This window comes from Symsagittifera roscoffensis, chromosome 5 (genome assembly GCF_963678635.1).
Source record: "Symsagittifera roscoffensis chromosome 5, txSymRosc1.1, whole genome shotgun sequence".
Classification (NCBI taxonomy): domain Eukaryota; kingdom Metazoa; phylum Xenacoelomorpha; order Acoela; family Convolutidae; genus Symsagittifera; species Symsagittifera roscoffensis.
In genome coordinates this window covers 25646349-25661487 of record NC_087066.1, presented here as the reverse complement: position 1 = coordinate 25661487, position 15139 = coordinate 25646349, and the positions used below count along the sequence as shown (strand labels likewise).

At 36.1% G+C, this 15139-nt stretch overlaps 1 protein-coding gene and 1 long non-coding RNA gene across 2 annotated transcripts; one reads left to right on the top strand and one right to left on the bottom strand.

Annotated features, from left to right (window-relative positions):
* The first annotated feature begins 428 nt into the window (after positions 1–428).
* LOC134846557 (uncharacterized) lies at positions 429–5508 on the top strand. Its single transcript, XR_010162822.1, has 3 exons — positions 429–765; positions 1121–1536; positions 5226–5508. It is a non-coding gene; the product is annotated as an uncharacterized LOC134846557 (long non-coding RNA).
* Positions 5509–5896: 388 nt separating this feature from the next.
* On the bottom strand, positions 5897–13827 carry LOC134846435 (nucleoporin p54-like). The gene is made up of 9 exons (XM_063863790.1): positions 13625–13827; positions 12607–12720; positions 12063–12241; positions 11537–11733; positions 9794–9997; positions 7805–7988; positions 7455–7528; positions 6793–7096; positions 5897–6203 (listed from the first exon to the last, which is right to left on the bottom strand). The coding sequence occupies exons 1-9, from the start codon at positions 13812–13814 to the stop codon at positions 6003–6005; spliced, it is 1647 nt and encodes a 548-aa protein (XP_063719860.1). The 5' UTR covers positions 13815–13827; the 3' UTR covers positions 5897–6002.
* Positions 13828–15139: the final 1312 nt, after the last annotated feature.

Below are 15139 nucleotides of genomic sequence, written 5' to 3'. Positions count from 1 at the left end.
ATTTTGTGTTATTTACCAAAAATTATGCACAATGACTGCGCAACAAAGTTTTTCAAAAATCATCTTATTGCTCGTACTCGAACGGTTTGGTACTTGAGTCTTAAAGTAAATGCTTCAAGAAAGACAAAGTTGATGTAGCAAAAACGACAGGTTTTTCTTTTTGTTTGAAACTAGCTGCAGATGGTGGGTTGGTGTCTAGGATTTGTTTAGCGCCAAATGACAGAATAGATGATGGGTGAGGGGCAGTGGGGTACGGCAACTGGGTTTGGTTTTCCTGATTTTCTTCAGTAATTGGGGGTGGTACCTCCGTACCGCACTTAGCAAATACCTGTATCTACTATGAAAATAGGGGTTATCTTAGTTATATAGACTTTATTTGAACTCTTGTTTCAATCTTCAATATTTCAATTTGATTTCACACTATTGTTAAGTCAATGTCTTACAAACTGCTACATTAAAAAAATGCGGGATTTTTCAGCTTCGGTTATTCATTTAAGATCACGATATTTAACCATAAATGCGCGGGTAACTCTAAATAAGACTGTTCAATTAGGAACGTCAACGTCTAATCTTTTTGTTGCTTTTTTTCACAAGCAAGGTTTATTGGAGAAACACAGGCTGATTTATATTCCTTATTCGATTTAATTTTGTTCTATTGATTTTGTACCGTATGTTGTCAAAACCATAAGGAGACCAGTATCAAGACAATTTAAATAAACATCTCGTTGAGTTTGAACTTTTACCTATTGCAGAGCTCAAAATAATGTAAGCATTAGCAAAAAATAATAATTTTTGATCCAAATGGATCATTAATGGTATAAAAACCAGCCGAAGTATAAACTAGCTGAAGTACCAACTAGCAGAAAATAAGTAAGTGTTGTATAATAGTTATGTAAGTGTTATATAACAATTTTGTTACAGTTACGAAAGCATTTTCATTCATACCATGTAACTTCTCGGCTGGCTGAGGGCTCATTTTCAGCTGGTTTATTTACTCTCTGGATCATTATCAGAACAAAAATACTAGTACAATATTACAGCAGATCAAATACTACACTGGCACCCGAAATATACACATGAAAAAATTATTCGGTTTCTCGAATCTGGTTTTGTTTTTTAGGATTTGGTGCTGACGAGACTCAAGACAGTTCCCGAATTAAACCGCGTCTCATTCGTCGAGAAACCCAAAAAAGAAAAACTTCCTAAATTTGCAAAACTAACTCGGTCAAAAACTGCGAATGAATCTGACCTGCAATTAAATCTATACGACAAAAAAATGCTTGATGATGTTTCGGATACGCAAGAAAACGAATCATTCCGAGCGCAAAATTTTCCTGCTAGAAAAAGCAAAAATGTAGGAATAGTTCGCGGAGCAGGAATACATACACTAAACATCGGAAATACCGCAAGCAATCTAGAGTCGAAGCATGAAGAATTACCTCGATTAACAAGCTCAGATATGCCAAAAGTTCTGAGGTCCAGACCCCATAAAAAAGAAAATCCGTTACCTTCTATTCAACCTGTCAAACTTGTCACGTGAGTTATTTTCAATTGGCTATTTTTAAATACATTTGCATTGCTATACAGCCTTGGATTATATAAAAACTGCTCCAATTTTTTTTTAAATGATGTCTAAGGCACCTTCAAAATGCTTTTAAAAGCTAAGCCCCATTTGAAGCAAAAAAAAAACAAGAACCACTTAACTTGCCACTTTTACAAAAAAATACTAAAAATCTGCTGTGATAAAGTTATAACTTGCTATTTCCACTTTGTTTTCGACTTTATGTTTTGACCGACTCGACTTTAAGTTTCGACTTTGAGCTCGACTACAGAGCCTTCTCGACTATGGATTTTCGGTCGAACTGTTTTTTCATTCTCTCAGGATTGAAGGACAATTATTGGATTTGTAGAAAGCCATCAAAGCCATCCAATAAGTAAGAAAAAAAAGTACACAACCTTTCATGTACACAAAGAAAACAACATACAGAGTCAAGAGTTTCACAACGTTATCAATCAAATAATAAGTACATTTTAAGCAAATATAACTTATCAATAACATTTTAATTGTGTACGTTTTTCTAATTTTTTTTAAATGGAATTTTGTCACAAAAATTCAATAGCCGTAAAATACCCCAGTAAACGCTCAACCAATCATATTTCACAACTTCAGAAGCAGCGGAAATTTAGGTTCTTAACTTAGTTCATGTTAAACTGTTCCTTCCAAAGTAATAGAATCGCGTGACGCGATGAAAAGGAAAAGACTCTAGTAGGATATCATGTAAAGCCGTTCCAATCGTTTCCCGAGTTGAAGTGAAAACATCAACTTTTTTCCTAGTGTAAAAGAATAAAGACAAAATATTGTGATTTCCTATATATTGTGACTTCTTTACGAGTTTTTGACTGCTAGTTTTGTTTAACCTGTCGATGTTATAATGCAAACTGTCATTTTGCACATGAGAACAAATACGTAAATTTGATTTAAAAAATCAGCACAGATAGATAAAAGTTTTTGACAAAAATAACAAAAGATAACAGCTTTTGTCAAAAAGATGAAGTTTTTTTTATAAAAAGTAGAAAAAAATCTGCGCGCGTATAATAATTGCACTGAGATCAAACTATTCGAAAATATAGTTTTTTTTGACAAACCTGTAAATTTGCTAATATGACCCGGATATTATAGAACACATGCTGTATCATTCTTTTTTATCAATGAATAAATAAAATTGATTCAATCGAAACTGGCTTCTACGCAATATTATAATTAAACAACATTAAGATAAATGTGAGAGATAAATGGACATATGGGATACGAAACACCCAAAGTTTTTGTTTAGCTGGTACTTGTTCATTTAAATGAACTAAAAACTTATTAATTTCGAGTTCATGCTGTGAATTTCTTTTATTTTTCTTTAGTTGTTAAGTGAGCCAATCCGTTTTTTGGCGCATCTCTAGTAATCGAAAAATTTGATGAGGACTTTCCATAAACCTGTCCAGTGCTTACTTTTCTCAAACTGTTGCTTAATGTCATTTATTGTTTTTTTTTTAATCAAGGGACATGTGTTTTGATCAAACAGATCAAAACTCTTCAGCAAACAAAACTTTATTATGATCATAAATGCAGGATGTATTGTCTTTTTTAAAAATAGATCATGACATCTGTCAAATTTTTTCTCACGAAGCGGACGTTTAGACCCCAGTTTAATTGCCGATTCGAATGGTCCATTTTTTGCTGTAATGTTCTGTGAAATTTTCCACTATTTTTAAGATGGGACAAAACTATGAATTTCAATAAAATATTACGGGACATTAACGGCATTTCATGCCGTAAGATGAAAATTGACATAACTCTACAAGCAATTTTGCTATGACACTTGTTAATTTTCTTCATACAACTGAAGTTTTTATCAAATTTGATGCCAATGTAATATGTCGAGTCTTTGGTTTTCAATTCCTCCTTTTGAAAAAATAGAAACAAATGATTCTGAGTGTTTGTCGAAAATGATTATCCTTTTTTTTGCATTAATCATGAGTTCTTTCTCGGATAAATATAGGGATACAGACTTTCAATTATTTTATATGTAAAATTTAAAACAGGCAGGTCTATCGACGAAAAAACTTAAAGAGGTAACAGTTGCAAATTGAACGGTTTGGACGTCACTCCGAAAATAGTTAACTTTCAATATTGAAACTATTGGATCAAGCACTGTACCTTATGGTACCCCATGATTTACAGTAGCCTAGCAAGACTTCGCATCTCCACTTTTTACGCAACGTTTTTAGTCTGATAAACAAATTCGCAAGTAGTTCACAAGCTCGAGTGAAATTGTTTTTTTTTGCGTTCAAGGTTATAATTGCGATCATGGAAGGCCGGTTACTGTGGAAGTAGTACAGACTGTTCCGATCGCAACAATTTAGAGAGAGTAAACTGCGTTTTTAGTCGCAAGCGGAAACATGACAAACGGGAATTTTGAATGCAACAAAATTATGTCGCGCAGGAGTTGTCCCTCACATCTCCTGATTCAGAGTCAGTATCAACAGACCCTAGCCTCCAACTCTCCGTTTCTTCCTTCTATTAGCCACCAAAAAAATGGATACAACACACGCTAAAAAGTTGCTAAGCTCTGCAGCAAAATGCTAATAAAAGTGAGCCAGAAACTACAGTAAAAAGCGTACTAGGAAAAAAAACCCAGAAGCAACGCTGTGCTTTGCCAACACAAGCGCTACAACAAAAAACATACTAAAAAATGAAATAAGAAAAGGTGGAAAAGAGGTCAACCCTTTTCAACCACGGACGCTTGTTTAACGACATATTAGTCACCAATAAAGCAGATAACAGCTGCCTTGAAATTTCCTATGCTCCAGCAGATCGTGAATAAAGCAAAAGTTCCCCCGAATGAACCTTTTTAATAATGAGTTAAGTGAAAAAAACGCAAATTCCTACTAATTCCTACAAAATATGATCCCCAGCTCGTTTTTTAGACACAAAAAATTTCTTGAATAAAAAAACTTCGACAATTGAGTAGTAAGAAAAACAAATCCGAAAAAATTTAAAAACTCTGAATTTTGAAATTTTTTTCTGGCTAGACAGACTATCTATCCCTTTTTTATTGAAAAGACAATTGAATTAAGTGAAAAATTGCAACAGAATAATAATCACCAAAACAACTCTGATGTTGCAATTAAATCAAATTGCAGTCTGTTATCGCGTGTCATTCGTAAATATCGTATCATTTAGTCTGAATCACTGAGAAGTTCAGACTAATTGTTCTCAAATTTAAGTTTATTTTTTCTCGAGAGATTTTTAGTTGATTTTTTTTGCATCTAATTTACAACGACAGACCTATATTATGATACCACATAGACTTGCCCTCTGCAAGTTTTCATTGCGGTAGTCAAAATCGGGAGGAAAAAATCAAGCTACGCAATAGTTCCATCCCTTCAATTCGTGAAATACTCAAATAATACAGAGCTTTGAGCCGCTAATTTTCTATAAACTTGTAGTCACCATTCTATATAAGGCAAAAAAGGAGCAATCAAAAAGCAGCAAAAGAATATTTGATAAAAAATGATTTAAATATGTGTCCTGCATTGTAAAATGAGCTCAGCTTGAATACATGTTTATTTGAAAAACTTTAGCAACAACCGAAGCTATAATCACATGAATTAGGCTCATCGTGTTAATTTTTCAATGAATTGTCAAATTCCAGCTGTTTTGGATTTTTCAGACTGAAAACGAACAACACAATGAGAGAATCATTCACTCAGACCAACTCAGTTCAATTATTGGATCTCTCTGGCAGAAGCCAGGCAAAATCCCTCAGGCAAATCAACCAGAAGTATCTTCCCCACATTCTCGCATCAGACCAGCCTATATCTCCAAATCGAATTCAACCTTCAGTGGGCATGAGTAAAATGCAGAAAGCGCACATGGTGAAGCTAATGCGAGAACTCACTTACTGACAAACGTCTTAAATCTTCATTCTCGTTGATCTCGCGAAATATTTTTTAGCTTAGATATTTGTTCTTTTCACTGTTAATATTTTTGGCACCTTATTTCAACTTTAGATGATATTTGGAACGTTCTAAGTTCAAATACATACAGGGCGACCATCAAATACCGGCTATCGCGAAGTTTTGTGCGGTCCACATAAAAGATAAAACAAGGCGCAGCCATAGGCTAGAAAAATAGGCAAGAAAAATGCCGAGGCACAGATGGTAGTACTGAGCGAGAATGGCTCCCCTACTCTTGCAAAAGTATTTGCATTTTGTTGAAAAAGTCATTATCTACCCCGTTATTTTTGTAGTACAATTTTTTTGTTAAGTTTTTGGTAGCAGACCCCCTGCCCTCGGTCCGCTTCAACATATACTACTCTCCTCTTACCTCCGCTTCAAAGAGTAATTTTAAATGCTTAATTTCTACATAGCCAAAATCGCAAAAAAGTCAAAATCAAAAATCAGTCATACACAATCAAAAATGAAGCATAAATTAGAAACAAACATTTTTAAGAGACAGGGTTCAAATTGTTTTGAATTACTTTCAGTTCTTCAGTTGTATTTTTCACCATCTGGACTAGATTCGCAATTCCCTCCTGCTGTTGCTTCAAAAATTGGGCCAGTTCTTTTTTATGCTCGGCTGAGATCTGGTAGCTCTGGTCGTTGGCCATTGATGATGATCGCAAAATAGCACCACCACCTAATCTAGCCTGAAACGCAGCAAAATTGTCTCGAAACTGCTGAGTTGAACGTGTAATTTAAGAAATAGTATTTTTAGTGTTCGTCCCATAAGTTGTGAAACTTTTTTATTGACACAAGTTTTTTTATAAGTTTTATAAACAGAAGTGCCATGAAGTTTTTTTTTAATAAACAGACCAGATATTGCCTCAAAACTGACAAATTCATACGGAGGACGGCTAGAATTCAATATTGAATTTATGTTCATAAAAAGAATCCGAATTTGCTTTCAATTTGAATTCAACTTGCTTGGAACATATTAAATCTGCGTAGAAAAACTTCACACCCGCCTCAACCTGACTCAACTCACACCTGATTCAATGTATATTTTCGCCTCTTTTTTTTCAAATTGCCTGCTTGCTTCGCAGAAAAATTGGCACAATATGTCGTTAAAGAACTTAAGAAGAGCTGAGAAAACAATTTGGTGAGCCTAAGTTTCAATTTTTTCAAGTGCCTCCGCTCAAGAAAATCCTCGAGAAACTCATTGCTCTTTATAATTCAACCTCGTCTATCCTATTCTCTCAACTGTGTGTAACAGAAAAATAGCTGAAAATAAATCACCTGTGATACCAATTCTGACAGCTGGCTTTTCAGTTTAGTCGGCTGGGCCAGCTGGTCATAAATAATCTCCAGCTGTCTGTACAAATGACTCTCATCGTCTTGCAGAGGGTATCCTAACTTCCTCGCTCTCTCAATCAGTCCAATACACACCAACAGTTTGTGTCCCAATAGCATCGATTTCTGTTTGTGTTCCTCCAGTTTAGCCTGACTCAGAGCTTGTCGTTTTTTCAAGTCCTTCAGTTCTGAGTGCATTGAGGCTACACGTGCTTTCTGCTGAGTGTTCATTTGCACCTGTTGGCTCAACCTGTAAAGAGGGAAATGCAAAAAAAACTGTTAACTTATTCACACTTAAGTTATATTGTAGTTTTCAATATACTTCAAACGTTATACTAAATTTGCTTTCGCTTGAAAAACTTCAGAAAATTGAAGGGGGACTGGAAAAGATCCAAGTTCCTTGTGCATTTACACTCAGATTCAAGAAGAATCCAAAAGATCTATTACAATTCTCTTGGTAATCTTCCGTGAGAGAGCTTCTTAGACGCCTTTCTTACCAACATTTACATTTTCTTTCTTTAAGGATCCATCAACTGCAAAACAAATCTTCAGAATAAATCTGCTTCCTAGAAATCAAATTTGATATTAGATCAAACTGCAAGAACTACCTCTGATGGAGTTGTTTGAATCCTAAAATTGGAACTGGCAGAAGTCTTTCAGGGTCCGGATTGTTGGCAATGGCCTGAAAAACAAATCAAACATCATACAAATACTTTGCCAATAGGAAATAAGGTGAATCCAAGGAAGGCTTCAGAGAATCAGTATTTCCATGTCAAAATGTAGTATCATTAAAAACAAAAATAGCAAATTCAAATGCCATCTCAACGCCGAGTTTGTAATTTATAGATAACAGCAATTAAGAACTAAAGTTTTTAGTCTGAAATAATCAAATTTTCTTCTTGAAACTCATTGAACTGTGAGCGTATTGAGGATCCGGTCTACTTGAATCAACCCTCACTTGTTGCCAGAGAAACTTGTCCAGACCAGCAGGCGCATTGGCCAGGTACAGATCCAGGTCTTGCTGACTGATGGTCTTGTTCGGTCTGAATGACTGCACACCAATCGATGACGTCATCTCTCTGCTCTGTGTGGGTTGCAGCAGAAACTGGTGTAACTTGCTAGCTGGAATGCGTCGAGAGTAGCTGCAAAACATTTTAATAAGCAGAGTTGAAGCTGCGCTTTGCAAACACTAGCGAGAAAACGACAAAAACGAAGTTCTATAAAGTGAAATAAGAAAAAGTCGCCTCAAATTAGCTACGCGACAGAGTCGAACCAACGACCTACAAATCAAGAGACTCACGTCGCACCTACTCGATCAAGGACTCTTAAATTTCATCTAACACTACCATATAAACAAAGCACAGAACAGGTGATATGAAATTTCCAATGCTACAGATCGTGATTATAGCAAAAGTGCCAGCAAATGAGTTCTTTTATTTGCGAGTTAGTTGGGAAAAAAGAAGGTTCATATTAAGACACTACGCTCGCTAAAGCTAACTAATGTAAGATATAGTTGGAGAAACAAACTACGGTAGACAGGGGCGGATCTAGGATTTTCTCGAGGTGGGGGCGCATTTTCAAAAAATTTTGTCGACCTTTTCTTTTTTTTAGGTCGACCGAATTGATTTTTCGGGCTCTCCCTGAGGACGGTTTAGTCCCTGTTTTGGCCAATTTTTCTGCGCCGCAGGCAATATTTTGAAAAAACAGTCCAAAAAAGGCGTTTTTAGGGACTTTTTGGAAAAATTTGACCAAAAAATTGCGTTTTTTCGGCGCGCGATCCCCCCTCAAAATAAGTATATATTGGCGCCAAAGGCGACTTTAGAAAAATTTTAGGGTCGGTCGGCCAAAAATGGATTTCTTAAAAAGTACCGAAGGGGAACCCTTTGGGTCGGCAGGGGGTCGAATCCCTGAGGGGGGGAGGCGTCCGCCCCTCCTCCCAAATCCGCCCCTGACGGTAGACACAAATCCTCAAATGTCAAAAGACTTTTCTGAAATTTACCTCAATGTACTACCAATAAAACCGGCTTTAAAAATATATAAATTAAACCGGCTATAAAAAAAACGGCTCTTCACAAATTAACGTCGAGGGCAAAATAAATTGACCTAATTAGTCAAAAAATTCATCGATACAAAATTATGATAAATATTTTAGGCTATCAACAGGATAAAATAGCTACTCAGTATAGAAATTTTCTCGAGCAGTATATTCTGCGCGCTTGTTTGAAATGAACCTTTTATGCTGATTTATTTTTTAATAACTATTATATTGCTGGGGAGTACATTCTACGGTAGACCATTTAAGGGGGTAGATTGTACATGCTAAAACTTTTTAAACCCAAAATACATTTTAATATATTTCAATCGAGCGAGAACACGACAAATCAATTATATAAAGTGCAATAAGAAAAAGTAGAAATAAGCCTCGAATTAGTAAATATTCGGCTAGGTCTCGGATTCGATCATGAGACCTATTGCGACCTAGAGCTTATGAGTCTCACGCACTAACCACTCAGCCACGCAAGCTTAATACATCATAAACACTAGCCGCAAATAAAGCAGAGAACAGATGCTATGAAATTTCCGATTCTAGATCGTGATTATAGCAAAAGTGCCACCAAATAAGTGAACATTTTCCACTTTCAATGAAAAATTTCATTTGCGAATTAGGTTAGAAAAAAGAAAGAAGATTCGTAGTAATAAATTACGCTGATCGCTAGTGCAAAAACGGATGATTTTTCCAAAACTCGAAAATAATTTTAATGCTATAAAAAATTGGTGGGGCTTCTTTCACACTCCCATAACCGCCAAATTTGGAAGAGTCGATATTCATACGGTGGTTGATCTGTTGATCTTCGAAGTGAACTTATGTCGCGGAGAGGGGGTGCTGACAATTAAGCAATGCTTAGTATAATTACTCATCAGAAATATCTCAGCAGTATTGTCTTACCCTGTGGCGAGTCGTTCCTGTACGTAGAACACTACTTCGCTCTGTGTGTCTGTGATGGGTTTTGTGCTGGTGATGGTGATGGATACAGACTGGTTGTTCTGGAACACCTTGGAAAACATTGTGTCTATTAGCTGCTGCTGGTGACTGATCAGATCCGAGGCAGCCTTGTTCAACACCATGCAGATCTCGCCGTCCTCGTCTTTCCTAAAATAGATGTATAATGACTTACAAGGATAGCCGGTTGCTGTGCAAGCAGCACAGATCGTTCCGGCTATATTCATAAAAAATTTTAAAATAATTTTTGTATTCTCAAAATTTTTGTATTTTCATATTCTCAAAAGCAACTGGCTTGAAAACTGTGAATTCAATCTTTTGTTCTACAGCTAAAAGGAAATACTTGGTATCTGAAGTTGGTTCGGTTCAAGCAGCTAAAAAAAATGGTATGTATTTGATGCATTTTCAATGTGATCACATCATATTATGTTCGTTCGGGTTTCCAAATACAGTGCTCTTTTTAATTACCAAATCAAACATCCAAATTGAGTTTCTTTAAAAGTAAATTTAGTTGTTTAAGCCTAAAAGTCTAAATCATCTTTCTCGACACAGGGTCAACTTTTAGAGCATTTTTAAAGCGCGTCAAATTACGGCTGAAAGGTTTCAATTTGGTATATTTCTCGACGCGATCCGATGATTATTTGTGGGACCTGATTTTGCATTAAAAAATACAAAACACCCAAATACAATGTTTCTCCCCATTTTCAATCGTCGGAATAAAAAATAGTAAAATTGATCATAGCTCATATGCAGGCTGAACCGAGAAACATTTAAAAAAACATTTAAAGCCGAAAAAAGTGAAAACTTTTGAAAAAAAACTAGGTTATATAAACTTTCATATGTCTCGATAGAAGTTCATTCCAGGCAAACATGCCAGACACTTTAATTTTAAAACAGCAACACCGGAACAAAGTTTACAAAAAAAACAAAGCTGACGATCTTTGAGCAGACACAAATGCGCCGAAAAATATGATTTTATGAAAAAAAGTTTTAAGTCCTAAACAACAATGGACAACATATACACTTGCAACTACAATACAAGTTGTTTACAGCACAAGAAAAATATGTGATTTCGCAACAAAGCCAACAATCTTTGAGTTGAAACCATTTGAACCGAAAAAAAATTGCTTTTTTTAAAAATCTTTCAAGTCCCCCTTGAAAGTAGAATGAACAGCACTTGCACTTGCAACTATAACAATGAAAGTTACTTACAGCAACAAAAATCAGTGATGTGGCAACTAAGCCGACACCAACTGAGCAGAAAAAAAATATTTTATGAAAAAATTTTAAAAAATCTTTCAAGTCCTCCCTGAAACTAGAATGAACACCAAACACTTGCACTTGCAACTACAATGAAAATTGTCTACAGCACAAGCAAAACCCGTTGTGGCAAGTTAGCCGACAAAACGAGAGCAAAAACGGAAAACAAACAATTCATTTTTCTCGGATTTTTTTTTCAATTTCCCTGATACTGAAGAAAAAAGTCCGGCCACGACTCGAACTCCGGACCTTAAGGTACAAAAACAACTCATTTACCTCCAGCTCAAGGGCGAAGCATCCTGGAATATTAATAGAAGAGAACGTAAAAGAAAAGAAGTCAGCTGCATAGAAAAGAAGTCAGCTGCCTTTTCCTCTCTTGAAATAGTTTTGCCAATAATTCTTATTTATGAACAAGTTTACGAGTCTTACCTGGATGGTAAATTACAGTAGGACACAGTTTTAAATCTGCAAAAGGGGTTTTCAGCCGTCATCTCCACTGGCTGAGCGTTCGGTGCGTAGTAGGCCTTTCCGGATCCCCAACTGGCCTGCAATTGGTTCCATCCCGCAATCACTGCATTGCGCTCATCAGCGAACAGCTGTGGGTTGGACACTGCTGCGTGCAACACCTGCAATACTTTCCCGTATAAGCGAGAACTCATCAATAATATCTAACATTTTTTACATCTACTTCAAAAAACCAGTGAAACATTTTACAAGCGTTTTAATTTTCACCAAACCATATTAAATTTAACTGAGGAAATACTTAAAATATCTTATACATAAGACCGTTTATTTGCAAGAGAAAGAATCCTCAAACCAGCTGCTCAACATTTTATGTAGAACCACTATTGAACCCCTTATTTTCAATTTGAACTATGGAAAAAGACCAGGGAGGAGCCGTGGAATTTAATTAGCGGAACCTACGAAATAAATTATATTTTAAGATTTATCGTACTAGCTGGTTCATATTCTGATCTCCGCCGACTGGTTTGGTCTGTTGAAAGCCTCCCAGAGTAGTTGAGGAAGATGAGCCGAAGAGACCTCCGGATGTACTAGTCTGACCCAGACCACCAAACCCAGTTGTGGCACTCTTGTTGCCGAACAATCCACCACCACCACTTCCTCCGAACAGTCCTGGAGATAAAAATGCATTCAACAGCCACCCCAGAATTTCAAGACGTCAATTTAGCCCTTACACAGAGGAGATGACATGCCTCTTCTTAAACCATTGTTGCAAATTCAAATCAAGTCATACAATTGCGCTACTTGTAGTTTCTCTGCATTCCTTACCACAAAGAACTTCACTTCGAAGGTGGTAAGTATCTCTGTACGCGGCTAGTAAAATTTTCACCATTTTTTGCCCACAATTCGTACATTTCTGTAATTTGGATTAAGAGTCGAAACATCTTTGGTTGCTCCGTAATTAACAGGGCACTCGTAATTAAATTATGTAATGAGTTTCCATGTAAATCTTAAATATGTAATGACAGTTTCCATACCTCCCGTGCCCGAAGTGGAGCTTCCGAAGAGACCGCCTCCAGTTGCACCACTTCCAAACAGACCTCCTCCCGCAGAAGAGGCTGGAGTACCAAATAAACTGCTAGTGGCAGCACCTGAAATCATAAAGCACACAGATGCCAGAAACATCGGAACTATTTTACACGCAGCTAGCGCTACCATAAACTAATCCGAAGGATCATTTTCAGTAGCCCAAAAGATAAATATTTTAGCTTGCAACTCGAAACTCTATTCTAGTAGAAACACACGATGGTGTACACACCCGAACTTAAGCAATAGTTACGTAATAAAATGAAGTCATAATCCCAAAATCAGAAAAGATCAGGGAGCCGGTTTCTTTTTTAGAAACAATTGCATTCTATTATAATTTGTCTTTTAAAACGCTCTTACGAAAAACTTTCAAGCGGTTATTCAGGAGCGTTTTTCGAAATTATCCGCCGTACACTCCTGCAAAAAATAACAAGTTCAGAGATTTCAAAAGAAACAAAACTTGAAAGACTATGAAAAATAGTGCTTTTGTGAAAAATTGGCTCAGTTTTGAATATATTGGCTCAAATTAAGTTTCTATGATTCGTTATTTAAACTAGACCATCAAAACGTCTTCCAATTTATAATTTTGTCGAAAAAAAAATCCTCATATTTTACATTGCTCAAAGCGCGCTTATTCTTTTCACATTTTCCAATACTGAATTCTGATTGGCTAATGTAATTACGGTCAATCGCTTCAGCCACCAGGGAATCCGTCGTTTGTTTACGGTAGCTGTACGAAAAATGAGTATAGCCTTATCTTATTTCCCTGCTACTATCTCACTATTTTCTAAAATTTGATCTGGAGCTTTTCTTGGTTTCGTTGAGTTCAGTACCATCTCATTAGAAACTTGGACGGAATAAGTAAAAAGACCCAGTTCAACTTATGATTAGAACTGGTTGTTGAACTTAGCGGTTGATCCGTTCTTTTGACTTGCCACGTGGTGCTACACGACAGTAGTTCATGCATACCTGCAGTGGAGGTGCCAAATAGACTCTTCTGTCCTGTTGCAGCCGTGTTCTGTAGTCCCCCTCCGAACAGCCCCCCTGTCGACGAGGAAGAGGAGGCAGCTGTCCCAGTTCCAAATAGAGTGCCAGTGCCTGTTGGTTTGATACCGAATAGAGACCCAGTAGCTGCACCACCCGTCGTAGAACCAAACATTGTCACACTGAAGAGAACTTCAGACAATAAGAAAATATCACACGGTGACTCACGAAAAACAATCAACAGCAACAATTGTTACAACAATTTATCACTTCTCAACAGCTCACTCGTCTCAATTTTTCAGCCTTCCCATAAAAAATTAAAAGCCGCAATGTTAATAACCGCAAGATTAACTGAATGGAGCAGCTGCAAAAAGCGAAAAAGGAGCCCAAACATATTCTAAATAGTTATATTACACTGTTTCCCTTTGAATTAAATTTCGCCAGGGAGCGATGGTGAAATTTCGAGTGCTTCAAAATTACACCAAGAAGTTGCTTGCTTCATTCTCGCAACGATTCTTTCATGTATTGCTTCTTATAACTTTGTACTTTGCCTCACCAATAAATGATCTGAACCGATATATATGTCTATATCAATCTTGAATAGTATAATATTTGAAAAGAATAACTTTTCTATTCTGAATTCAAAAATACTCATTAAATAAACAAGATGCGTTTGTAAAATAATATCACATCTAGCTAATAAAATACTGCAAATGAAGTGATATACGCTAATTATAGAAAACACACAAATTTGATGATAATTATAGGAAAAGCACTGAATGAATACAAACTACGAGCCTGAAAAAAAACTATTACAGATAAATTTAAACGTTACATGATTATGCAATTTCAAGTTTCAAAACTAACCACGGGTATTCAAAAAAATATTCACGGCTCAGCAAAAGCGGAATTTAAAAAATGGATCTTCCTTATTTATACGGTACAAAATAGTATTTAAAATAGTGACCCAAAATAAGGTGCCAAGGCGATGACGATGTTTCGCACCACTTGTAAAAAAGAAATGAATAAAAAACTGTCAAAATAAATTAGAAAAAAAAACGATTTCAAATGGATATTATTAGGTTCGCATTTCCTTTTTGGGTAAGCAAACTTCAATGAGTTTTAAGAGTTGTATTTATTTTTGATAACTTACTGTATCTTCCGCAAGTTATGCATTTAGTACTATAAATATGTTCCTTAGTGTGATTTTAAGATGTTTTATCAAAAAAAATAGACATAAAAAAAAACATAACTTATCTATTTAATCTCGAGATCACTGGATGTAATGAACTTTCAAGTTCTCTTAGGCTCCCACGTAAAACGACTCTTGAGCTTGGATGAACGCTGAAAGCTCATTGAACAACATGCGGACAGTGATTATGCAACGTTAATGTACACGCCAAAAAATTATCAAAGTCCAAGAAATCTTGGAACCTGGAAATAAGGGGCCACTGAGTTCCTACAAAGATACATTGCCACGCGACCGATTGATTGTTCTTG

Excerpts from the sequence above, each read along its gene's own strand:
- LOC134846435 (XM_063863790.1), bottom strand. The coding sequence starts at position 13,814 with ATGTTTGGTTCTACGACGGGTGGTGCAGCTACTGGGTCTCTATTCGGT. Across the intron at positions 12,721-13,624 it reads ATTTGGCACCTCCACTGCAG|GTGCTGCCACTAGCAGTTTA; the intron begins GTATGCATGAAC and ends TTATGATTTCAG. Across the intron at positions 12,242-12,606 it reads CTCCACTTCGGGCACGGGAG|GACTGTTCGGAGGAAGTGGT; the intron begins GTATGGAAACTG and ends TTTTATCTCCAG.